At 37.7% G+C, this 26292-nt stretch overlaps 1 protein-coding gene across 2 annotated transcripts in view; it reads right to left on the bottom strand.

Moving 5' to 3' along the window:
• LOC120493756 (brain-enriched guanylate kinase-associated protein) overlaps positions 1–14741 on the bottom strand; it is a 38350-nt gene extending 23609 nt beyond the window's left edge. Inside the window, exons 1-2 of one of the 2 annotated variants that reach the window (XM_089118489.1) lie at positions 13779–14741; positions 6594–6622 (exon numbers count right to left, since the gene is read on the bottom strand). In XM_089118489.1, coding sequence (XP_088974615.1) covers positions 6594–6622; positions 13779–14729 — 980 coding nt within the window. In that variant the 5' untranslated portion in view covers positions 14730–14741. Of the gene's footprint in view, positions 1–6593; positions 6786–13778 lie in introns of those variants that run through there. The other variant, XM_039692591.2, reaches the window with a different exon arrangement.
• Between the last annotated feature and the right edge of the window lie 11551 nt (positions 14742–26292).

Raw genomic sequence — 26292 nt, 5'->3', positions numbered from 1 at the left:
GTGACTTGACTCAACTATGAATAAAGGTGACTTGACTCAACTTTGAATAAAGGTGACTTGACTCAACTATGAATAAACGTGACTTGACTCAACTATGAATAAAGGTGTCTTGACTCAACTATGAATAAAGGTGACTTGACTCAACTATGAATAAAGATGACTTGACTCAACTATGAATAAAGGTGACTTGAATCAACTATGAATAAAGGTGACTTGACTCAACTATGAATAAAGGTGACTTGACTCAACTATGAATAAAGGTGACTTGACTCAACTATGAATAAACGTGACTTGACTCAACTATGAATGTCAACGTGACTTGAGTCGTCTGATTATTAGTGTTTTAAAATGCAATGCAATCTAATTGCAAGTAAGAGCCGAAGCAGCGATAAATATGTATTTACACATTATTTCAGTCTACTGTTTTAGAAAACACAAATTAGAGCTCCATTCTCCACATTCCTGGCCAAAAATCCTCCTGAAAAATCAAGACGGAAGTACTCCTCCACAATCAATTGTAAACTCGCATTCAGGTCTGGCTCCTTTCTGGCATGAAACGCCCACTTTTTACAATGCACTCAATTCCCAATTGCTACAATCAAGCCCTGCCCTACATTTCTTTTTCTCACTGAATATTCATATTATGGAAGTACAACGATTTGTGAATGCCATTTCATTCTGGCTTTAAAAAGAAAAGCCCGAAAACTCACACAAGGCACACTGGAACAATCCAGTCATTTATCTGCTCTGTCTTGATTTGTTGTTACTCTCTCTGTCTTTCTCGCCTCTATCTATCTCTCACTCTCACTTTCAATCTCGCATCATCCCTCCTTCCACCAGCCACCCACTTGCAAGCAGCGGGGAATAATTACGGTTTAAGTGGATTATGCGGCCTGCAGATGGCAGATAAACGAAAAGGAGATGAATCAGGACAGTCTATCCGGGCAGAATTGAGGATGAGCAACGGAAATCTGATGGGTGGAATGGGATTCCAGGAAGCAGCAGCAACACGTTGTGCCGAGGGCCATGTTAAAATGTGTAAATCAATTGGGAATCATTTTTGCTTTGGGATGAGATACAGTTTTGTGGAAAATTAGGATCGGAAAGCTTGCTGGGACGCCATCATGTCCTGACACCAAATGAGAATGAAATGTGTCATCCTGGAGGAACATTTTGGTCGGGTTAAGCTTTTCATCAATGCTTAATGCCTACGATTTGGTACTTTCAAAACGAGGGGGTCATTTACACAACTTTTTATATATTTTGGACATGACAACTGCGTTTCAGGGGCCTGAAAACGCAAACTTTTGAAAAAGTGTTTCAAAGTGCACGTTTTTGAAAACGGTACTATTATAGTCTCTGTTTAAACTACAAAACCGAATTGTGAAACCAGTGACATCATGCGCATGCTTATTACGTGTTCAGTCTGTAGACATGTAATGTTTCTTTACAAAGTGACATCGCCAACTACTGGCCTGGCAACAGAATACAGCGTTTTCAATCGTTTTCGCGGATCCATTTGAACTGAGATTATTTTGACAACATTGTCGTCTGTACGCAAAACTTTTCAAAAATGCAAAGGATGGTGGACAGGTTACCCAGAGTGTAACTGACTTTAAAAAAGTGAATTAATTAAGTAAATTAATTACTTGCTACTAGAGCTGCACGATTAGCCTAATCCTTAAAAGATCAAGATCTCAATTCAAACTTCCATGTGATCTCATTCCTAAATGATAACGATTCGCCTGCCTATTCACATTCAAATCCGCATCGGTGCTCCCGCTAATCCAAAGAGAGCGGTTGTCATGTATAAGTATGAAACTGCTCCACAAATAGTATTTTCAACAACACAGTATTGTTATTTCTTTGTTATGAATATATTTATATTATCACAGATGTACTGGGATAAAAATGTTTATTTCAGAAATAAACACTAATGTGTACGGAAGAAATCAAACAGAATAAATCACCTTTTGAAAATAACACAGCGCTTCAAATAACAACTGTATCGATTACATGGTTATGCCAGTAGGTGGCGACAATAGACTGTTAAAAAATGTATTTGTCATTGAATTATTCACTCAAGTGATTTGTTCAAAAGACCTGATGAAACAATTAAGTGTTTACGAATGAGTTGTTGAATCATTCAGTCAAACCATTAAAAAATAATTAATTCAGATCAATATACTGCATTATCATTTTTGTCAGATCCTCTAGTTAAATAGTATACGTTATTTTGTTTAGTTGTCTGTTCAGAATCGTTAAAGTTAAATCTATTTGAAATTCTTAATTTATCTAAAATCGTGCATCTCTAGTTAATTACATCAACAACAATGTGATGATGTAATTACTCTCTAAAAAGTATTTGATTACTTATTAAGGATTACTTTCTTCCTATATCAACGTCGACCAGTTGAACAATACAAGGATAGACACAAAACTTGATTCTTCCAAATAAACAATATACAATTGAACAAATTATTCCCCAACTGACCAAAGTGTGTAAAGGAAGAAGGTTACATTCAAAGAAAATACTGTACTTTTTAACATTAATGCAATTAAGTAACTGTACATAAATAATGCCTTATTTTACTTTTTCAAGGAAAAGTACTTAGTATTTTACAACACCCAACACTGGACAGGTTAAATCAGCAACTCAAAAGGAACATGATGATATTTCACACCAAAATAAAAACGAAATAAATGAATTAATACTAAATTATTTTTTTTGGGGAAAAAAAATAATGACAATAACAATAAAAAAAAACCCAACGGTCCTAAAAATATTAGTATTTTTCTTTAAGCAAAATATTAGTATTTTTCTCATTATTATTAAATATACCTTTGGTGTGAAATATAAGTTGTGCATGTTCTTGACAGTTTCGCTAGATTCAACAATTTCATTGATTTACACATTCCTAATGTTTTTAAACCATTGAAAATACACATGCACACACCACTAATACCTCTGAGAGGCAGGGATCTGATATGAAATATTAAGCCTACAAGGCTGAATGTTGGCAGGCTGAACGGTACGGGAACAATTCTGAACATGTGGGCATTTGAACACATACAAGAGCAAACAGACGAGCTCACGTGTTAAAAATAGCAGCGCTGATTGATTTAAAACATGTTATAATAAACGATTCTTCAGAACAGACAGAGAACATCAGAGCCCAAGGCTGCAAAACATGGATTGTTTTCAGCCACGTCATTGCAGATATCCTTCAACTGATGGAGTAAATACACAAAACAACATCAACTGAAACAAACAGAATGATATATGCAACTGTTTTGGGCAGTCTCGAATACCATCTATGCTTATTTGATCAGAAGTTATTGTTAATACTATACTGATGACATTCAGGAGTGTAGCATTATTTCAAAATTTTGCTAAATAATTATAATTTTCAAAAACGCTTGTCGTAATGTGTTTCCACACACACTTTTCAAATCATTAAACCCCAATTCTGTTATTGTAAGTTATTGAAATCAACTCTCATACACATCTTGTGATATATTTCTATACATATCATACATACCAAACTATTACAAAACAACAAGATTACCATATTTTGAAATGACTAACTATGCATGCATTCATTTTGCAGATATATATCAATATGTCTGAATCATATTTTACCACAAAAAAAAAACACATTGCAAATTAAGAATTTTTTTTTCCCAATCACATTCCCCATAATTCATTAATCTAATATAAAAAAGGCATCATGGTAGTGTCTGTTGTATTTTCTTTAACCTATACCAATTTATAATTAATAAATATTTTATCCAGACTGAATAGATTTCATGCACACACACCCCCCTCCCCTCCCCCCCACCCCCCCCCCCTACACACACACATAAACAAATATATTATTATGGTTATTTATATGGTGCCTTGAACAAATGTTACTTCATGTCCTTTGACATGTAATATCTGAAATAAACGTGAATAGTGCAAGTCCTAATCCGTAGAAGAAGAGAAAAGGACCAAGAAGCAGTGATTTCAGTGTGTTACATCAGATTTGCTGCACTGAGGGGTCAAGGCCACATTGGCCATTTGTAATAAATTGGGATGATAATTGGTGTTTCACCTTATGTGTGCATATTCTGTCCACCACCCCCTCATGTATCACCTTCGCATGAATCATTGCTGACCTGCATATTTTACATATGGTTATTCCACACAATGCAGCAACTTCATCTATGCAGCTTTTAATGGAAGTTATCCAACAACTGCTTCCCATGTAATCAATTCAAATGAATAGTTAATTATTCAATCCAGCTCAGGCAGGATCAAAATTGACAGATTATAATTTGGTGCACTGTTAATTTAAAACATTGCGTATACTAGACCAGTTGTCCTGGAGTTCCCCCAGCACTGCACATTTTGGGGAAGGTTTTCAACAAAATACATACAAATTATTTTTGCGTTTTGGCCATTCATTTACACAACAACAACGTTTTGGTGGCCTGAAAACACAAAAAACTCAAATAAAGACAGGTTTGATGTGTATGCGTATTGTGTTCAGTCTAGGTGCGTAGCATTTCTTTACAAAGTAACATCGACGACTACTGGCTTGTCAGAATGAGTGTTTTAGTCGGTTTTGCAGATCCCTGTGAAGGGGGTCGTTTTGAGAATGTTTTCAGCTGTACACAGAAAATGCAAAATTTTTAGTACTGTAAAAATTACTATGCTTTATCTAATCAAAAAAAAAAATGTGGCAACAGATTACAAGCAAATTTATTAATTAAAGTCAACAAATTAGAATTGAGTGATAATTAATCAAATTAATTCCTTAACAGTTAACCATTTAAAATGAGTAAAACTTACAACAACAACAACAACCAAAAAAACATACATTTAAGTCATCGTTATGGTGATCGGTGATTGTTTTAGGTTTGTTTCAAAATGACGGTTTTCTCCTTTCGTGATTCTGCTTGTTAACATCAGGTGTCTTCAATGTTGGCAATATAAAATAAAAAGTTCTTAATTAATCTTTGACGTCTGTCTGTTAGTGAGATATTTTTTTGGTGTAAACTTTACTCATTTTAAATGGTTAACTTTTAAGGAATAATTTGATTAATTATTACTCAATTCTAATTTGATAAATTTAATTAATAATATTGCTTGTAATCAGTTGCCACAATTCTCTTGATTAGATAAGGCATTTGCATTTTTACAGTGGGTGTAAACGTGCCCTTAGATGTCTCCCTAATCAAACACACCTCATTCAACTCATCAGATAAGAGAGACTGTGCAGTGTTGGTACTCTAGGACCAGGCATGGGAACCAATACTAGAGAACGGGTTCTGAACTCTGGCCCTGAAGATCCACTGTCCTGCAGAGTTTAGTCCCAACCGATACACCTGAACAAGCTAATCAAGTTTTCCAGGATTACTAGAGAGCTACAGGCAGGTGAGTTTGATCACGCTTGGAGCTGAACTCTGCAGGAAACTGGAGCTCGAGGGTTTGCCCAGAGTTGCCCAGCCTTGTTCTAGACGAGTACCTAAAACATGCATCCCCTACTGTGATTGCACATAGATGATTGACTCTACCGATGTTCTTCTTCTTACTGTTGTCTTGCATTTTAGTTGTATTTGGTTTGGTGTGGTGTTTAATGTTTTCTGTATTGATGCTGTTCGAATATTGTTTTAATGTAAAGCACTTTGGCCAACTCGCATTGTTGTTAAATGTGCTATACAAATAAACTAAACTACACTAAACTAAACTTCTAATGTATTCATTGCAGTAAATTTAATCAGCAAATAAATGTTTAGACAGTGAATGTTGGACCTCCGTTCTGCCAATTGCAGTGATCCACTGTGAGCACTGTGTGCTCATCCTCAAAGATGCCAAGTCCTTGCAAGCACCTTTACTTTGCATTTTCTCATTTCTCTTAGCAACACGAAGACAAGTAAGCTAAAATCCATCAGCATGACTCGAAATATTTCTGTTCCTCCCTGTGATTTATTAATAATTCATGGAAAGGAGGGGAAACCCCCAATAAATCCATCCAGCCTCTCCCACAGAGCTTGAGTCATCCCTTTTCCCCACCGCATGACTTCTATACCACAATATACAGCAGCAGCAGTGAACACCAAGCATGCTCATAAATAATTGCCCGGGCCCCATCTCTCATGCCGCCTTAGGGAACAACGATCTGATGACAGCACATGCACAGCTTGAATATTCTCCAGCCAATGGAAAGGCGCAGTTCAGTTTGGGAATGGCCAGTATGCGCTTTGCTATCTCTCTACAGGTATTCTCCGATCAATCTATATGATTGGGAAAGAGGGAAACGAAACATGCACTTTCTGAAATGCAAGTGTAAATAGTCAAATTGATGTGTATAACCAACCAAAACAAATGAGCTTTCAAAACAAGCTGGAGATTTTTCAACTAAGTAAACCCCTATTTTGTGGTGGAGAACGCGGGCTCTCCCTGCTTCCTACATCATCACGGGGGTGAATTCCTGCTGCAGTCCTGCTTTAAACTGCTTTAACAGGCATTTAGAGCGTCATCAATAAAAGGAAGAGAAAAAGAGGGGTAGAAGAATAGAAAACGATAGAAAGGTGAAGCCGCTTACCTTATGGTCTGCATCTCCTCTTCCGAAGCCTGGAAGAAGGAATAAGAGGATATTACTGAAACGAACGTGCGCCTGCTTCCCGAAGCTGCCAAGGCATCACTGCGCAGTCTGAGGCACACACAGCGTCTCTCTCTCTCTCTCTATCTCTCTCTTTCTCTCTCGCTCACACTCTCTCTCCTTCTGTCTCTCTCTCTTTTCTCTCGCTCTCTCCCTCTCAGTGCCAGTATACTTCTGCACCGATCTCATGTGTGAGCAGGGGAGAAATCTTGACAGATTAAGTGCGAATGGAAGGCACAGTTGCAGCCAGAATGCAGATACACAACATCATGCATGCCGCCCCCTCTCCTTCCTTCTCCCGAGAGAAACTCACTCTTAGTCTTCACTGAGATCCAAAGGATGTGAGGACAGACAGCGGACCAGAGAGAGGGAGAAGGTGAGAAAAAGAGTGTGAGAGATAGGGAAACAGGTGGGATCATCTGTTGATGGGGTTGCGGAGGCTCTCCGGTTCTCACATCCACTGCGTGTTACAGCTTTCTTTCTCGCTCGGTCTGTCTCTCTGCCACCCCATGAATAATGCAAGAGTGATATTTTGTCAGAGGAATTCAAATTCTCATTCAGATTTAGTGTGCAGCAGTGACCAAGGACCGTTTCAGCAGTCCTATTAATTCAACACCAAGCAGGAAGTGCGGGATCCAGTGTAGTATGAGACATTCAAGTTAGATTAAAAATGTACATGCCAATATAAAAAAATATGTACAGCTATTATGCTATGTTTGTACAATATGCTAATTTTACTTAGTTATATATTTTTTTGTGTGTTGCATACATAGTCAACACCTTCGTTTTACAGACCAAAAATCTCTTCATATATAAAGAATTTCACATGGATGTATAACACCACTGTTGTATTTTGAGAAAGTTTGTTACAATTTTGTGCCGGAAATTATTAGATTTGTCGTATTTAACTGTGAATTATGTAATTTCTTCACCACTTGTAGCAACAAACAAGACGTGTACAAATTTTTACCCAGCATTCCCATTCTTCTCAAAGACAGTTGATTTTGACTTTTTTTTTCTTTTCTTTACTGAAGCATAAAAATACCATAATACGTTTGCAGATATTTAAGGAAACATGCTGAGTTCACATAATCGTTTCTCTGAAAAACAATGCTATTCAGCTTTGAAATGTATGTTCCTTGTCGGAATGTCTATTTTTATTTTGGTGCCAATTTAGCCAATATTATCTTGACACCCTGGGTTGCCAGTTTGTGGAAAACACAGTGTATTACACCCATGGAATCCAGCAAACAAACTGGGTCAGAGATCGCAAATTCTAAAACCTCCCTGGCATCCTAAAAAGCTCTATGTTCATAGACATATAAAAATGAGGATCAATCAACTCATCAACTAATGCCTGGTACACATTGTACGATTTTGAGCTGTCCCAGACGAAAGATGGCCAATCGTGGCGATTTCCGTTGTCGTAGCTCCTAAACGCTGATCCTACTCCGTACAGTAAGAGAGGTTCAAAGACGGCCATTGTCACAGACTTGCGACCCCAGATAGTCTGCGATAATTTTCTGACAGTGTCAGAATTTTGGAATGATTTAGCCAACGCATTCTCATCCTTTAGCGTCATATGTGACGCTATATGACAAAACGGCTAAATACTACGCACGTGGTATTTATCGTTAATATAACACGCGCTGTGATGGGTATGTTTAGGTGTGGGGAAGGGTAGGGTAGTCTCATATTACGCTAAAGGATTTATGACGCCTTGGGTTCGCGTGTTATATTAACGATAAAGGGTGCCATGTGCATAGTATTTTGCCGTTTTGTCATATAGCGTCACATATGACGCTAAAGGATGAGAACGGGCTCGGGATGGATTTAGCGTTTTAACGCTACTTAGTCTACTTACTTGGCAATAAAAATGCAACATGATACTGCATGTTGATCAATGAGACATAGTGCTAAAACTTAAAACTACTTACCTAAAGCTCCATTTGCAAAACTGACATGCCAAGTTGGCCTCTTTTCCTTAGCCATGATCACGTCTATTTTCTCTTCTTTCACTTCCTCTTCCACTTCCAGCCCATATAAAAAACACAATTGCTCCACCTTGCTCCATTTATTTACCACAAGCACATGCTGATGAGGTTCTTTATCCTAACTTGTTTTGTAGCCTACGATTAGGTGTCATCCAGGGTTGTGCCTGAACGCGCTCCTATTTTGGGCGAACGTGAACTGAACGTAGGCCTACTGTATTACTGCCTGATAAACGTTACTGTGCACGCGTTCATTCTAGTGTCTGTGAACGGACGCTCTCTCAGTTTGACTTTGTACAATAGGGTGCCAGATTTCTACAGAGCCTTCCAGGCGAAAACCCGGCTAAAATACACGTAAACAGGCCTAAATATGTAGCGAATAAACATCCAATCTGGCAACACCAGCCACCGGTGTCGCACTGCGATGGTCATTTAAACAGATTTTATGACGAGGTCGGTGAGGATGGGAAAATCTTACATTTCTGTGCAAACTACCCATCCATAAAATAATTGTTGTCTGTGGTTGTAAATGGGCTGTAGCAATAATAAAAATAAAAATAAAAAACTTGTAACATATGGGAAAAAAGAACTATGAACTAGTTAAGTTTTTGAAGTATGAACTATGAACTGAACTAGTTCATTTTAAAATGTGTGAACTAAACTTTGTACTAGTTCATGTAGAAAGTGAACTTTCCCAACACGGTGTCATCATTGTAGTCTAAATACATGTTGTACCCAAGTTTATTAGATCCATGTGCTACAGTGTGATTTTGCAAATCTGTAGCAGGCATTGTCAATTGCGCTCGCTCCTATTGCGTGTCCTCAATCTGGCAACTTATAGCTGTCAAAATTACATACTGCACCTTTAACACCAAGATTCAGAAATACATATTTTTTGCTATAATCACCTGGGCTTAAACGCCATGAATGGGCCATAGATGGTCCACGGTTAAGAGCTCGGTTGTTACACATCTCCTCTATTATGTTTTTTTTTTTGTCATTTGTATATTTATTTATGATATTTACAATATTTACAAATGACAGAAAACATGCCTGCTATTTTTCATATCTTTGGGTAAAGTTATTTGCAAAGCCCACCATCTGGCTACTTGTACTTTACTAAATTAAGAAATAAATTCAAGTTTCAGGAAAAAAACAGAACTAAAAGCAGTACAAGAGGCAATATGAATGAAGCTGAAGCTGTAGTTTGCGCCCAGTTTGAATGAATTAATAAAGATGATGCAGATGGGTGTTTCTTCAACACTTCAGGCCCTTTAAACATGTTTTTAAAAAACTCTCATAAAACACTTTTCATACACTCAGTGGTACTTTTTTTTACCAACAATGTCTAACATTGAACATACTTACCAGGAGAATTGTGTAACATTTGTAATTTTTTGCAACACTAATAATTTTTAGTCATGAACATTTCCACCACATAAATGATGTACTGTATCATATTTGATTCTTGAATGAAATGGCAAATAATTTGTCTTGGTAAGGGTAATTTCATATAGCCTGTATCTTACATTCAATTCATTTCAAATTAATTTGTATAGCGCTTTTCACAATACATATTGTTTCAAAGCAGGTTTACAGAAAGTGCATTTTTCATATCTATGTACTTTCATGTCATAAATATACACAATTAAATAATATATAGTTTTACTTCTTTTTTTAAATAATTTGACAGCTTGATTTTTGATTATTGTCAATGTTGACTTGGTAACAAGTACACAAAGTAAAAAAAAAATGGTGGAAATGATGCGACAACTATATGTAATTCATAATGGGTCGTAATTTCGGTAAATTGTACAGATTTTATATTTACACAATAAATATTGAAATGATTTGCTTCACTCCATTCATCTCACCAAGATGAATAGAGTCAACTATTCAACACGTTATAATATCATTCAACATTTTACATCAAATCAGCATGTTATAATATTTGACATAATAAAATAATAACAAAATGAGAAAATTAAATCAAATAAAAGTGCCCGAGTTAGCCTACACCATTGGCCAAACCCTGAGCCCTTGGTTTGCACAAACAACTCACACCCCTGCTTAAGCCAATGTTGCCATGTTGGACTACCACAATAAACAGCAATATTTTAATAGAGCAACAAAACCACGGTGTTTACATACGGTCAATCATAAAATCAGTATAATGCTGTGATAAAATAAAATAAAATTCAGCAGCACTTTACACCTTCAGTAGCAGTTAACACTCCAGTTCTGCATATACATAATTACAGCAACACTTTAGTTTAGGGTCCAATTGAAGAGTTCAGATGCAAAAGCCTCTAAATGCCATTTGAAATTTTCTTCTTTAATGATGATTTTTTATAAAACTTGTATATTTAAGTTCAGTAATTTCACTTAAATAACAATTAATAGGTAATTATCATTGCCATTTAAGTGAAATTACTGAACTTAAATATACAAGTTTGATAAAAATCATCATTAAAGAAGAAAATTTCAAATGGCATTTAGAGGCTTTTGCATCTGAACTCTTCAATTGTTGCTTATTAGCATTCATATAAAGATACTGGCTGTTAGCACTTATGAAGCACATACTAATGACTTATTCTGCATTTTTGTATATCTCTTAATCCTAGCCAAAACCTAAACTCAACAACTACATTATTAACTATTAATAACAGTAATTAGGAGTTTATTGAGGCGAAATTCGGCATTTACTGTAGTTAATAGTGAGAGTTGGACACTAATCTAAAGTGTGACCATATTTACAATAATGTGGTAATAACTACTAATCCTGAACCTACTCCTAAACCCTTATACATTGCTCAGTACTTAAGTACACAGTAAGTACACATAAGTGCCCTACTGTAAAATAAACTGCAACTAATTTTCCCATTGAAAAAAAAATGCATCCCCCTTACATTTATGATCAAGATCCATATTTTTTATCGGTGTAGTTCTACACGTTTATGCAAATGTGTATTACTGTATGACACGAAGGTTCACACTTATTAACCGCAGTGTTTATTAAATCAGGAAATTGACTCAATTTTCTACTATTAAGATCAGCATCTTCTTTCAAATGAACGTTTTTTCTGGCAACGATCTGAAATCTCACTTTCCATCAAATGGCAAGGGAGCACTGCAAGTTTCATTTGTCAGCCCCCCACCCCCACCCCCCTCTCTCTCTCTTCTCAGGCACACACAGACTTGTCTCTCTGCCCCCTCACCGCCCACCTTTTTTCAAGCAGTTGCTAAGGTGACGGCAAAGACTGCATTTTAATAAGATAATAAATTAAGGCAACGATTTTTGTGTGTGTGTGTTCTACAAATGAATGCTTTGTGAATTTAACAGGTAAACATCCGGAATAATGAAGCCTAATAAATAATGAGTATTTTGCGCTTGAAAAGTGATCGCACCAATTAAGTATGACACGACACATGTTTGTCTACACTACAGTTATGTAAAGCTACATCGATCCAATAGTTGGCAGATACAGTAAGTGATCCACAAACTAATGAGAAACCCATTTCCCTTAGTGCCGGATTAGTTATTGATCTGATTATCCTTCACACATACGGTTTCTTCTTCTGAAATCACACCAGAACAGAATGGGACGAACCCTGCATCTCTAAAATATGGCTATTAGCTCACATGCAGAGGAACAACATCACAAGTGTAGCACACACTGTGTTTTAGTTTACTATGGATAGTAAAGTGCCATGGCTCAATTCTGTGTGAGTTCTGGCACTCTTATCCTTTCAGAGCTCAGCTCGACTAAAAGCTTGATTCAATAGCAATGCCGTCTGATGTATTTATGAGTCAATGGACAGACTGTATTGTTTACTACGGGTTGTATTATAACTCATCCTACACAGCCCGGCCTTTATATATCTCCAAAAATCTGCTGAGATAGTTGTTAAAAAGCTTTTTATCATTTTTTTATTTTATTTTTTTGGATGGAAGCAAAGGAAAGTTTCAGTGCTCAGAGGTTCTCACACTGTAAAAAATATTTTCAAGATTTGTTATCACAACATTTTTTTCTTTTGTCAAATCAACTTAAAGAATTTATTTAGTTCAGATAACTTATTAGTTCGAGTTTCTGATGATTAAATCAATCTCCTTCATTGTATTAACTCATTTTTTCCATTTCAGCTAACTTGAAATTTTAAGGCAACCAGGTTACTTAATTTTTTTTAAGTTAAACCAACAATATTTTTTTACAGTGCAGGAGACTTTATGGACTTATTTGTTTTATTTGTGTGAAAAACTTTTTACAAAATTCTGATGGCGAAATAAAATCTAGAAACATTTTTTTTTTTTTAACTCTGGCTGTGATAATTTGGCCTTTTAATTATAACAACACGTTCCTGGATCAACATTCCAATCAACCAATCAGATTTAATGGGCAAGTTTACAGTTTATGTCAAGTTTAGGCTTACAACCAGAGTTAGGTGCTTCTACATCAGTGTTATTCAGCTATCATTCACCTCTGTCTTTAGAGGTAAGTAGTGTTACGTTTAGGGGTACACTGTACAATTGATTGAACATATATAAATAAAATATATGATCAATCAGTTGATCAACAACATATGTTTTTACATTGCAAGTTATACACTTAAAGCAATTTAAGTTGAAATGACTTAAACATCCAAGTTGACTGTACTTAAAAATGTAAGGCAGAATTTTTTTTTTTTTTTTTTTTTTTTTTTTACAGTTATAGGCACAACAATTTCGGAAAGTAATGTTATTCCAGGATCAACAAAAAGTGTCGACCCAGGAAAATGTCTTAGGCTACTTAGCGAAATCACGGTGACCATTCACTGTAAAAAAAAAAATATATTGTTGGTAACTTAAAAAAAATAAGTAACCTGGTTGCCTTACAATTTTAAGTTCATTGAAATGGAAAAATTTAGTTAATACAATGAAGGAGATTAATTTAATCACCAGAAACTCAAAATATTATGTTATCTGAACTACTTAAATTATCTAAGTTGATTTGACAAAAGAAAAAATGTGATTACAAATCATGAAAATATGTTTTTTTTTACACTGTATATATTTCTTCCTATTTAATGTTATTGCTGTCAAGGAGAAGTAATTGATTAAAAGGATGAGATTTGTGAAAACAGGACAGGAATAACTTACCATGTTGATGTCCCTGGGAAGGGAAACAGATCGGTAGGGGTTTCTAGAGAGGGTTTCCTCTCTATAGAGCAGTGGGCTCGAGGGTCTGATTCTCAGGATGCGGTGTGAATGACATTCTGCAGGAGTCTTAACTTCTCTTCTCTCGTTACTCTCAAATGTAATGGCCGTCTCTTTCTTGGTCTTAACTTCCTTTATCTCATCCCCCCTTCGCACACAGTCGATGTCCGTCTCGAGGTAAGCTTTTCCTACAGTCTCTGGTGTACCTTGTTCTTCCTGCATCCCGTCCACTGATGGGATGTCCTGAGGCTGAACTGGGCTTTGAGAAAAATCCACGTCCCCTGGCTGCTGTTGGGGGTCTGGTGTCCTGGGAGAGCTAGACCTAGAGGACTCCTTCTGCCTGGAAAATATGAACGTGTTGGTAGGACAAAGAACTTGTCTGCTCACTTCATCCAAGAACTGCGAGAACTTCAATTTGGCTTCGATTTTTTGTTCCAGCTGATGCTGTAACACCACAGGATGCGACGCGGCTGGATCAGAGGTCACACGGACACCCCTACTGGAGCCCCTCCCTACCTCCCCACTGGTCAATACTGCCCCCTGCTGGCAGCTCCCTGCTTTGGACCTGAGTTCTCCAAGTGGGCTACGGCCCTGCTCTGCTTCATGGGATCTGTCGGGGTTGAGCTTTAGGCAAGTGGTTGCCTCCGAGCTCAGACTATCCCAGCTAGAGGCCTGTGGGCTGCTGCTGCTGGTGCTGGTACTCCTTCCACTGGGACTGGAGGTGAGGCTGCATGATTTCCAGCTGGTTTGTCCGGCTGCAAGATACCAGCCTACACGCCCTTGAGACGAATAATATAGCTGAGGCGAGGTGGACGAGTTAGAGGAGGTCGTGGAACTGCATGATCTTCTCCTTAACTGGAACTGGTTTTGCATGTTGCAAGCAGGATCCATCATCCCATGAAACTCATTAATCCTGTTGGCCTAAGCAGGAGGTAGGAAATGTCCACTGGATCTGATGCCTAGACAATTAATGAGCACGGAGCCCAGTTTTTAAAGCGTTTAGCCTCAATCACTGCCCATCGTCTGCATTAGTGGCTGGGAAAAACTCAATATTTAGGCCAGAGAATCATTCAGTGCCCTGGCTGCAATGTATGTAGAAATGTGGGTTTACCATCCAGATTTTATTTAACTAACAAAAATGCACACACTATCATACACACTCTTATTAATATAGAATTTTGGTCCACGGCAAAGAAAGGTTACCAAATAGTTCTTACATGTGTAATAGTCATGTTGTTTTATGTTTGATCTGAAAAATTACACCGTTTCCAAGAAAGGTTTCTACAAAAAATTCTACAAATGTCAAAAGGTACAACTGTCAATTAAAAAAAAGATCCTTACAGGTTGAACAAAAATGATTTTTGATGCTTGTTCAAATTGCTTAATTAAAATGAGCTTAAGCAACACAATTGCTATACATTTTGTCCAGACTTAATTTGATTGTGTTCAATCTGCTTAAATATATGTAACATTTAAGTTTACTCAATCCGTTTGGATTACATGAATGATTTGTGTTGTATTAACTGAAACTAGGTGGTGCTTATTAGTTCCCAGCATGCTTTGCATATGGTTGAATTATGAGAGAATATGTGTTAAAATTATGTGTTATTTTTTGTGTTTTTAAGAAAATGAGAAAAGGGGAAGGCTTGGTAGTACGTAATTTGTTTTTAATCTTCAATTACATTGTAATTATTGAACCATTTAAATTACAGTTGGTCACCATTGTGGACAAGAGTGGAGCATTTGGTTAGTCTGAAGACTGAATGAGCAGTATTCACATTATATGCTTTGGCAGATGAAGCAAGTAAATCTTAATAATTGATATTAAAAAGTGCTATTGGTAGATGGCTATAGTTTGGTAATTGCATTTGATGAATGGATATTTGATCATACCTGAATCATTTAAGGGGACAGGAAGCCTTTTCTAAATTCACTGACACTATTAAATAAGGCTGTGTCCAAACATAGTAAATAAGTTGAATCAATCTTAATGAATTAAGTTGACCCAACGTAAGTAAATTAAATTGGAATAACATAATTGCATAATGCTGAATTAAAGCAAGTTAATCATGTGGAAATCCTTACCATGATTGATTGAGTGGTGAGTCTACCCATCTTTTTTTCTGAAAGCAGTATTATTTATTTATTTTTTTTAGTATTTTTTGACAAATATCGTATATCATTAATTCATACAGATAATGTCTTTTTTCAGATATTATATTGAAATAATCTTACATATTAAAATACTTAACATATAGTCATGAGGGTCTTTTCTGTGATATCCTTTCCTTTCGGTTGTGCCACATAACTTTGATTTGAGAACAAAAGGGTTTTTTTCTGTTTGTTTTTTTAAATATGAACATTATTTTTACAAAACTGCTCCTACTGCTCATACTTGAATGACATATTTGAAAGGAAAAAATTTGGATGAGGCTTTGTGTTACATTCCTGTCTTGTTTCCTAGGTTTTGTGTTGTAGGACGTTTATTTTAAAGTGTTTTCTGCTCCCATTGTTTTAATTGCTGCTTCCAAATTTGCATACTCTCTGAGTACTACATTTGAATTTGTTATTATGAATATGAGTGGTATCAATAATTCTTATGTACTACATCTGCCATGTGGTTACTGTTGCGTCTCATGTTGCATCACACCGCTTCATAAATCCTCACCTGGTCTCATTGGATAATAAAGTGTCCATCGAATGCACACTTTAGAATCACGCGAGAAGAGGTAAGTCATCTGGGTACTTTTCATCAACTGTTTTTCGAAACTATATATTTCGGCATACTGCTCTTTTGGTGTACTGTCTTGCCTACAATATAGTAGTAATTATTCAGTATATATATATATACCCCTGTGTTTTTATCTAGCCCTTGCAAACTGTTACATTTGTTTCTGCCTCGTTTGCATTCGTTTTTATGTTATGATTTATGTTATGTTTCGTTTCGACTTCCTGTGTCTGCACCCGTGCTTCTATCTACTCTGTTTATGTGTTTTCTCAAATGAACTTTACTGATCCTCGCCCCTTCTTTTTCCCTTCCGACGCTTGATACTTTCTGTACTTAAATCGAGACTGTTAAATCCCACTGAGATTCCTGGTGTACGTATATCAAAATTCGTATTTAGAAATTAAAAACATTCTCATCATAGAAGAGATGTATTCAAAGATGTTTTGTATGACGTGCATTTTGAGAACTCTGTATATTTAAAAAATATACAAAAGCAAGTCATGCTGTAGATGTTTGTCCTTAATTAGGACATCTATTGATAGCACAACAGACTGGGTGTTTTTTCTCTCTCTCGAACGTCTTTCTTCCAGGTCAATGCTTTCTACTGCACATTGATCACAGTTAACCAGATAACCGCACAGAGACCCATTTTTATAGCTGAGAGTTTAACATGCTCATCAAATATAAAGTCACCTGTCACAAAGGAATGGGATTGTTTTATCGTTTAGCTCTGTAATAGAAATTCATTATTTCCAGATGTCACCATTACACATTATTGACCGTCCCTCCCTCCACTGTTTGAGGTTGAAGTGATGAGTCACTGATGACAAGAGTTTTAATTAGGTTGATTGTGTGGCTAATAAGTGAGCCAAAATTTCAACCCAATGATAGATGCTTCTCTGTGATGTTACTTCTGTGAAGTGTCTCATACAAAAACACCCCAGATACAGCCTGAACAAAGCAACAGCTCAGCTGTGCCTCATATGCCTTCGGTACATTTTATCTAAACCACCACACAAATTACTTTTACTGCCATGTGTCTTAACACACACTTTATGCTTCATAGCCAAAGTGAATATTCATCTAAATTAGAGGGGCAGAGGACTAGAGGAGGTTTGGAAACGATAAGGGAGTAAGGAAAATAATGGCGCTAAACCAGGCTCTGTTCATGAGTGATTTTGATTTTACTGAGCAGAACTGTCACAGAAGAGAGAACACAGTAAAAATCCCTGCTGACTCTTTCTACAACCTGCATCATTACTATATTGTTGGGGAAGCTACACTATTATTTTTTTTTTTTAGCTAGCTCTTAAATTATATAAATTGAGACCAAAACCTTTCATAATTCTCAATAACATCACAAAACCAAATTACTAACTTAAAATGTCAAGTTTACATGCATCCAATTTCAACTTCTTACTGTACATATCATGAATCTCAACTGATTGATTGTTTATATTGTCACCAAATTTTTCCATGCTTTTGTGTTCTCTCTTACATTCCCTAAAATATTTCTTGTAAACTGTTTGCACTCTTTGTGAGCACCCGAAAAAGTTTTTAGCTCTGCGGGCGAATACAAATGTCTTTAGTGAATTTTTCAACCTGGTCTCACAGAAAAAAACGGGGTGATTTTGTGTTAATTTGTACAGTGAATCGTACAAAAACAAATGATTAAAAATTTTTTATCATCAAGCACCCCCTGTAACCCCACTCTAAACTGTACCATCACTGGGGTGTAAACAAATTGTACGAAAACGTACAAATTAGATGTACGAATTCATACTAATTAGCTGCTAATTCGGAAATGTGTAAAATAGTTAGTAATTGCCATTAGATTGTGTTTATTTTTCCACCCATTTTAGATTTTAGAACACCTTTTCCCCTTATGTGCTTCACAGAAACATTGGTTTTGTCATTGGACCTCAAAAGGACAATGTTGCAATGGAAGCAATATTGGTCACAAAATGTAACTATTTAGTTGCAGGATGTAGCCCTTGGAGACTTACCATGGTTACCCAGAACTACCCCCAAGCCCATGGTGCTATGCTGTGGACGTTACTAAATATAGCCTTGGCTTGAGGGCATTTTCTTGATTTCCCCCTGGTGCTGTGCTACAAGCCCAGCCTTCTGCACACGTTCAGGCAAACAACTCCTTCTGGACTCCTTTTTGCTGCCAAGTATGGGAAGAGTCCAAGCAAAGGGGATCTTTATCCCACAAGTGCTGCAGATCTCTATTATATGAACTGAACTTCATAATAAGTGGACAGTTTTTGATTCTCCTATGATGAACGCCTTTAATAATCTCTCGATATTCCGATGGTGCCAGAGGAAAATTTAGCCCCACATCCTCTGGACGGAAAGACGATGAGGTGATGGGACCCTTGGGGGATCGTAGCTGTGAAATTGATTTTTGTTACATCAGCACAAGCGGGGATAATTGGTGATGGCTCGGCAAAAATATGCTCACTGTTTACTCTAATAGACAGTCCCATCGTTCACCATCAGGAATCCCTGAATGGACATATGCTGAAACATATGCAGGTGTAGGATCCTAGACTGGGAGTCAGTTCCCACCTCTAAAAATTACAGAATTTTCTTCACTTGTTGCAGTAACCATAACATCACCGTTACCCCTTGAAGTTTTACCTTTGGTTCGTCTGGAGAGATCCTATCTTTCAGGGGCCTAGCAATTTTATTTGTTCTTCAGAGAAGACATTTGTTTTTCTCTGAAATTACAGTAACATATACCTGTCTTTTATTAAATTATATTTAATTGCCTTTTTAAAATGATTTTTAAAAATCATTTAATATTTTATGCAAAGACACATTAAAATGAACAAAAGTAGTCAAATTTGACTTTTTGATTCAGACAGTTACATTGTTACAATTAATCTATTTCAGATAAATGCAGTTCTTTTGGAGAAGAAAAATGCTAGTTTCATGTAATGGAAAACATGGACATGTCTGAAAAACACTGACATAACTATCACTGAACTCCCATTGTTACAGAAGAAGACATTAAAGAAGAAAATTGGAAATATTTTCATTAGGTCTAGGTAACGCCTGTAACCTCTGTTCCCTGAAAACAGGGAATGAGACACTGCGTCGACGACGCTATTGGGGAACACACTCAACGTGAACCGGTGTCTGAAAAAATATCCAATCACGCAATCTATATTGACCGGCGACAGCCTATGACGTCACTACTAGTGTGACCCGGAAGTATAAAAAGGGCGCCTAGAGAACATGGCATCCACTTTCATCTGAAGGGACTGTTCAGCAGGCATCCCCGAGGAATTGCTAACGACGCAGTATCTCGTTCCATGTTCTCAGGGAACAGAGGTTACAGTCGTAACCTAGACATTCCTTTTCGAAAGGGTGTCAATGTCGTTATTGAGGAATGATGTACAATCCCACCATGCTGAGGGGAGTGCATGCCAATTATGGGCACATTCACCCATTCACTCACTCATTCATAGACCGGCGGCGTTGTCAGCCAAGCAAGGTGCCATCCAGCTCGTTGGGAGCAGCTAGGGTTAGGTGTCTTGCTCATAAACACCTCGACACTTGGTCAAGGTGGAACCGGGGATTGAACCACCAACCTGGTTTGTAGACAAACTACATGAACCATTGAGCCATTATCAGGCTTGAGGCTTATTATCTTGTAATTTTACAAGACAGATATTATATTTCTCTACTAAACCCAAGGGAGTGGAGGGCTCAGTAATTGGTCAACAACATTCAACCTTGTGACTTGAATCCTTATATTCAAGGGGCTCAGAAGAAAAATCATTTTTTAACTTGAGGCCTTGCTGCTAGCTACCACATTCGATGCTGTAAAGGGCGGAGGCCTGAGCCAGAACCTACACTCAGATACTGAGAGGTATATATTAAGGAATGCTTAGTAGACCGCCATCAAAAATCCTAGATACTAAGCCTGAGCCAGATATCGATGCGGCCCCATGAGAGCCGACACACGAATGTACAGTATATGTCTGAAGATCAGAGCTATAATCTCAAAACGGCTTTCAAAAGTGAGAGGAGAACTACTGCTTTAGTATAAGGTGGCTATCAAGGTGGCCTGACGAGGACCAATGCTTGGCTCTGTAGTTTTATCTGGAGTTTGAAAGAGCGGTGGCCTCAGTAGAAAGACTCCCGATAGGGAGAAAGCCATATGTCTGTTTAATGCTCATATGAACGGTGGCCTGACTAGAATTGTTGTTGTATGGCACTACCCACTCTATAAGCCTGACGACTCTTTTCTGCATTTCTACTCTTATAAAAACCGTACCTAACACACCCCTGAATAATTTCTCACAGGGAACCGAGGTCTTCTGTACAACCTTACTTTTCAAAAAACTCTCGTAAAGGGAGGAGACCTACATATCTCAACCTGCTGCCCGTAGTGCGATGGCCTAAACAACATTCATAAAATGGAGGCCTATCACCATAAGAGCTCAAGGGAGAGCACTTACTACCAAACCCGATGCAAAATTGAAGGAATCACTTATCACAGGACCATCCTCAGGGCTGATGCAAGAAGTGCCTGCGGTGTAGGAAGTGTGCAGATTCGCAGGGTTATGCAAGATTTAATGCAGCCGAGCGCCTTCGCCTCTCTTAACTTTCCCATAACCATCTCAACGGGGGTGCCAAAAAATTCAGAAGGCGATACTAGAGCTTTCTTTCTCCCAAATGTCATCCAAGCTCAACCACAGATGCCTTTCCCTGGCCACCATTGCCGCCATCGAGTTTGTCGGATTGCGGCGGCTGTTTGTATGGTGGCCCAGAGAGATAATCTGTGGTGCGGCGCAGCTCTTTTTCACTGCGTCAGGAGAAAGACCCTGACCTTAGTCCAAATCTTTCAGCAGGTCAGCGTGGTATGCTTGCAACACAGCCATTGTGTGGAAGGCATCACTAGCCAGACCCACCATCGCGTATGCCCTGCCTTTTAAGCACAATGTTTGTTTAAAAGGCAGGGTCAGAGCACTTAGTGTCGATGCCTCTCCAACCGCAAGATAGTTCGCGGACCTATTGCCCATTGAGGCATCGACACATACCCGTGTTCGCGCATCCCCTCAACATCAGCATAGTTTGCTGTCTATCAGAGCACTCGCTGTCAGATCAAAGGATGTTAGTGATAACACATCCTCATCCAGCAGCTCAAACTCGTGAGCCTCTGAAGGGCAAGAGAGACAAACCACTCTCTCAAACTCCTCGGAAACCCCTACGATTAGTCTCTGCTCTCCCTCAGCGCGAGCGGGACCTGAATCGCCTGGCATAGATGTCTGTCCCTCCCTCCAGAAGAGGGCCAGACAAGAGCAGAGTTTTCTTAGAGGAGATCCCTAATGAGCTGATTGTGAGAGCTCGGAGTCCAAACAGTAAACGTACAAGTTGTGTGTGTCATCTGGTATCAGAAACCTGAGTCACGGATCCACACACTTCTCGAAACGCTTATCACTTGCCATAATTGTTCATAATTCTTACTTTTTCAGGTGATTTGCAAATCCGACAAAACATTCCCTGAAGACGAAAAGAGGATGACATGTTCTCTAGGCGCCCCTTTTATACTTCCGGGGTCGCACTAGTAGTAAGTAAGTAAAATGTATTTATACAGCGCCTTTCGCAGACTTAGGCCGTGTGTCCACCAAAGCGTTTTTCCACACGCCTGGCATATGTTTTCAATTTTTTTCAATGGGAGCGCCACGTTTTTTAAACGCCATGAGCGTACCGAGGCGCTGAGCGTTTTTTTCACACTGAAGCGCCGAGCGGCCAGCGTTTTTTAGTGGTCGCTGGGAGTTGAAAAATGTCCAAATTTGGATAAAACGCAACGCTCATCACTGTCACTTTTTACCCAGCCATCCAATCACAGTGTAGGAGGGGCGGGACTAATACCACACCGACCAACTGTCACAACATTCAACTGCTGCGGATATTCTGTATCATAGCAACGAAACGTCTCAACGGAAAAAACGCTGCGCTGCCAAAACACTCTCAAGTGCCCAAAGCACGGCGTCTTCAGCAGAGCGTCTAGCGTTTTCAGCTGGCTAAAAATGCTTTGGTGGATACACGGCCTTAGTCACAAAGCGCTTTACAATACACAAAAGTGATGTCATAGGCTGTCGCCGGTCAATATCGATTGCCGTGATTGGATAGTTTTTCAGACACCGTTTCACTTGGAGGGCGTTCTGGAAAAATGAATACAAAAATACTTTCGGGAACCAGCCCTGCTAATAAATGGAACGGGCACTAATGCACTCTATTACCTTTTTTTATTTTTTATTCTGTGGTGTAGGCCAGTGGTTTTCAATCCTGGTCCTGGGGACCCACAGCTCTGCACATTTTATATGTCTCCTTTATCTGACACACACAGTTGGGTGTGTGTCCCCAGGACCAGGAGTGAAAACCACTGGTTTAGACAAGCATCCAGCACTTCCGAAAGTTATTCGGTTAGTGCATTGCTTATCTCTCATCATGTGTGTGATTCAGGTACGGAAAATCGAAAGATCTGAAAACACCGGCAGCCTGAATAAGTAATGTTTTGGGAACCAGTGATGGAGAGAGAATTAAAACAGTAAATCGTTAACACCCCACAGGAGCTCTCTACCTTTCAGCATTGCCTTTACCTAGAAAATGTGTTGCACAGGCAAATAAAAACATGTGGAAAATAACAGACAGTAGGCAGGTTTTCCCAGATGGGTGGGGCTTGGAGCTTTGGATCACAGGGGAAAGATGGCCTTATGGACCAGGCATGATGTTTTTGTAGAAGCCATGAAGCAGCATAGTCGATGTGTCGCACTGGGACAGATTTAAATATGATTCAGGAGATCCTCACAGGGCGGTGGAAACTAGAGCTGTCAATCATACTTTTATGAATCTTTTAAATGCTTCACTGTGAAAGACATGCTGTCATGGTGTTTTTACTGACTACTGGTTCTGGTTCCTGTTGACCTGGAAACCATTGTGCTCTGGGAGTCCCACAGGCAAGACGAGGGTTGGTCTGACCTGAATGCATTTCATTACGTTACATTACAGAAAATCCGAGGGGAAAAACACCAGTCTGCTCAGTCTGTGGGTTTGGCTTACAGTGTAAACATACTCAACATTCAAGGGCTCACAGAAATAGTATTTCAGATCTGTTTCCAAATGTTTCCTCAGTATCTTTTTTTGTTGAAACGTTGGCGTTCAGATTCAAAGCAGTTTGGGAACTGAATCAGTTTTGCAAATAGGTTTTATAGTAATGACTACAATGAGTTTATAATCACAACATCACCAACAACACCAAATTAAAATTCATGTTTCACGTTCAGTCTCAGTTACACTCTGAAAAATCCAAGCTCCCATGCATGACTTTCTAATGCTATTACACCCACGCGTGTCGCAGCCACACTTTCTCCCGATACCCAGATCGTGCAAACTGGCACATACGCACATCACCTCACCCGCAGAAATATCACCTCTGACTGAAAGGATAGTGCAATTCAGCCAGGACTCTGAGTCTGTGTTTTTATGTTTAGTCCTCTTTCATGAACACTTATTATAGGTATGTGAGGTTAAGCTTCTTTTGCAGGAGCTCAGGGCGCTCACTGACTGTAATCCATTGTCATTAATTATGTCTCAAACATACTGAGCCCACTCACTTCTCCTGGAGTCAGTGCTGAAGTATCCATGGAAACTGGAGGACAGGCAGAGCTCATAAAGAGAGGCAGTCTGTTGCCCAACAGAAAAGAGAATGGACAAATGTTTCGATGGGGCTGGGAAGAGACGTTGGCCCCCTTGTGCTTCAGTTTTGGCGCACTCTTTGGAATATCACTGAAAGTTATTCAGTAAATACGAAGGATTTTGCATTAAATGTACTCTTTTTGAAAAAAAGACTGGCTGTGAAAAGAAAGGCTGTGGCGATATCAAGGATTAATGGCACAAACATGCTTTAGTCTCATAGTGCCCTCTTCTGATTAGTTAAGGGATTTTTATTAAAGAATTTATTATTTAAAGGGTTTGTCTTTTAATGTTCTGTCGGTATTTCCTTAAACGCGATCCCCTTAACATTTTTTAGTAGTGCATGATTGCAGAGAAAATATGTATGTTTGTATTGAACATTTCTGGAGCAGCAGATTTTAAATAAATAAAAAAGTGAAATGAAAAAAATAAATAAAATTTGTTTAAATAAAAGGGGGCTTTTACCTCTCACATGGGGTTCACTGATTCGCAGCATGGGGAAAAAGTATTTTAGGTAAAATAATATGTTTTTAATAATGTCTAAGTTTATACTTGTTCAAAACAACTATTTTGGCAAAGTTTCAACAATTTTTGGTTAATTTTAATAAATAAAATAATTCATTTTTGTTCAATAAATATTCTGTCATTAAAATATGTTTTAAAAATAGCCTAAAAACAAAATAATTGTAAAAAAGTAAAGATTCTGAAAACATTGCATGATGTCCCATAATAATTTGATATAGATTTACAGTAGAAACAATCAATTATATTTTAAGACATGATAGCATTTTTTAATAGTTTAATTTCAGCCAGTGATTATAGTATATAATGTTATATATAGATATTCTTCTGACAAAAACACATTGCTTTGCTTCAGATAGTTCACTATGAAATTAATTGTTGATATGTTTAGCTTACTTCAAGGGCATCCAAGATGTAGGTGTCTTTGTTTCCGCAGTTTTTTCAATTTTGATATTTTTAGGTCAAACTGTTCTAGTCTGTCAAATAATGGATGTCTATGGTCGCCACCTCAAAGAGCATGCACAGAGAAGTCCAGATTAAACATGATTTAAAGACTCGTAAATGTAAGTACACACTGATGTCATAAGAAACGAAACAAGCGGTTTGTGTATGAAAACAAACAGTAATTATATCGTTTTTACCTTTTGTAATCACAGCCATGTCCAAGTGATCTGCGGGTGCTGGCGTTTCTATCACTTTAATGATGGATGGATCCGTTCCTTTGGATCTTCAAAATGTCAGTTACTATTCACTGATATTACAAAGCTTGGAAGATCCATGCAGGATATGTTTTTAATATAACTCTGATTGTGTTTGGATGAAAGAAGAAAGTCATATAGCCTACACCTGGCTTGAAGGTGAGTAAATTATGGGAGAAATTTCTTTTTTGGGTGAACTATCCATTTAAGGTGTCTTCCAGAGATGGTCTCATTATTGGGACATAAGAGGGTCTATGGCTCCAACATTGTAAAAAAGTGTAACAACTTACTTGGATTACATTTGTGTTGATATCCCATTACTATGGAAGGCATTTTCTGCCGAAATTAAATAAATAAATTAAACGATAAAAAGTAAAAATAAAACAAGTTTAACCATTTCATTACAGAAAATGGTACGCAGAATATGTGACAAAATTGATAATGAAATTAAATGATTTCATTTTCATTTTCATGGTGATAGTGCATCATCCCTGTCAAATTGAAAAATAAAATGCAATTGGTGATTTCACGTTTCATTTTCACTACAATCTCGAGACAAGACTGCCAATATTAAAATGAAAAGGCAAAAGTGAAAAGAAACTGCAAATACAGTTTTCACAAAGCTTTTTTATTAACATTCATGCTATAATAGTGACAGAAATCAAATTCAAATGTAAAGTTTAGTTTTAAATTTTAATCATTTTATTTCCTCTTTTATTTCGCAGTTTTGATTTTCGTTTTCATTTTCAAAGACAACCTGTATGCAAATTATATGTTAATGAGTGGGTGTGGT

Source organism: Pimephales promelas, chromosome 13 (genome assembly GCF_988280905.1).
Source record: "Pimephales promelas chromosome 13, fPimPro1.hap1.1, whole genome shotgun sequence".
In the NCBI taxonomy this organism is placed as follows: Eukaryota; Metazoa; Chordata; class Actinopteri; order Cypriniformes; family Leuciscidae; genus Pimephales; species Pimephales promelas.
This window is presented reverse-complemented; position numbering and strand designations above follow the sequence as displayed.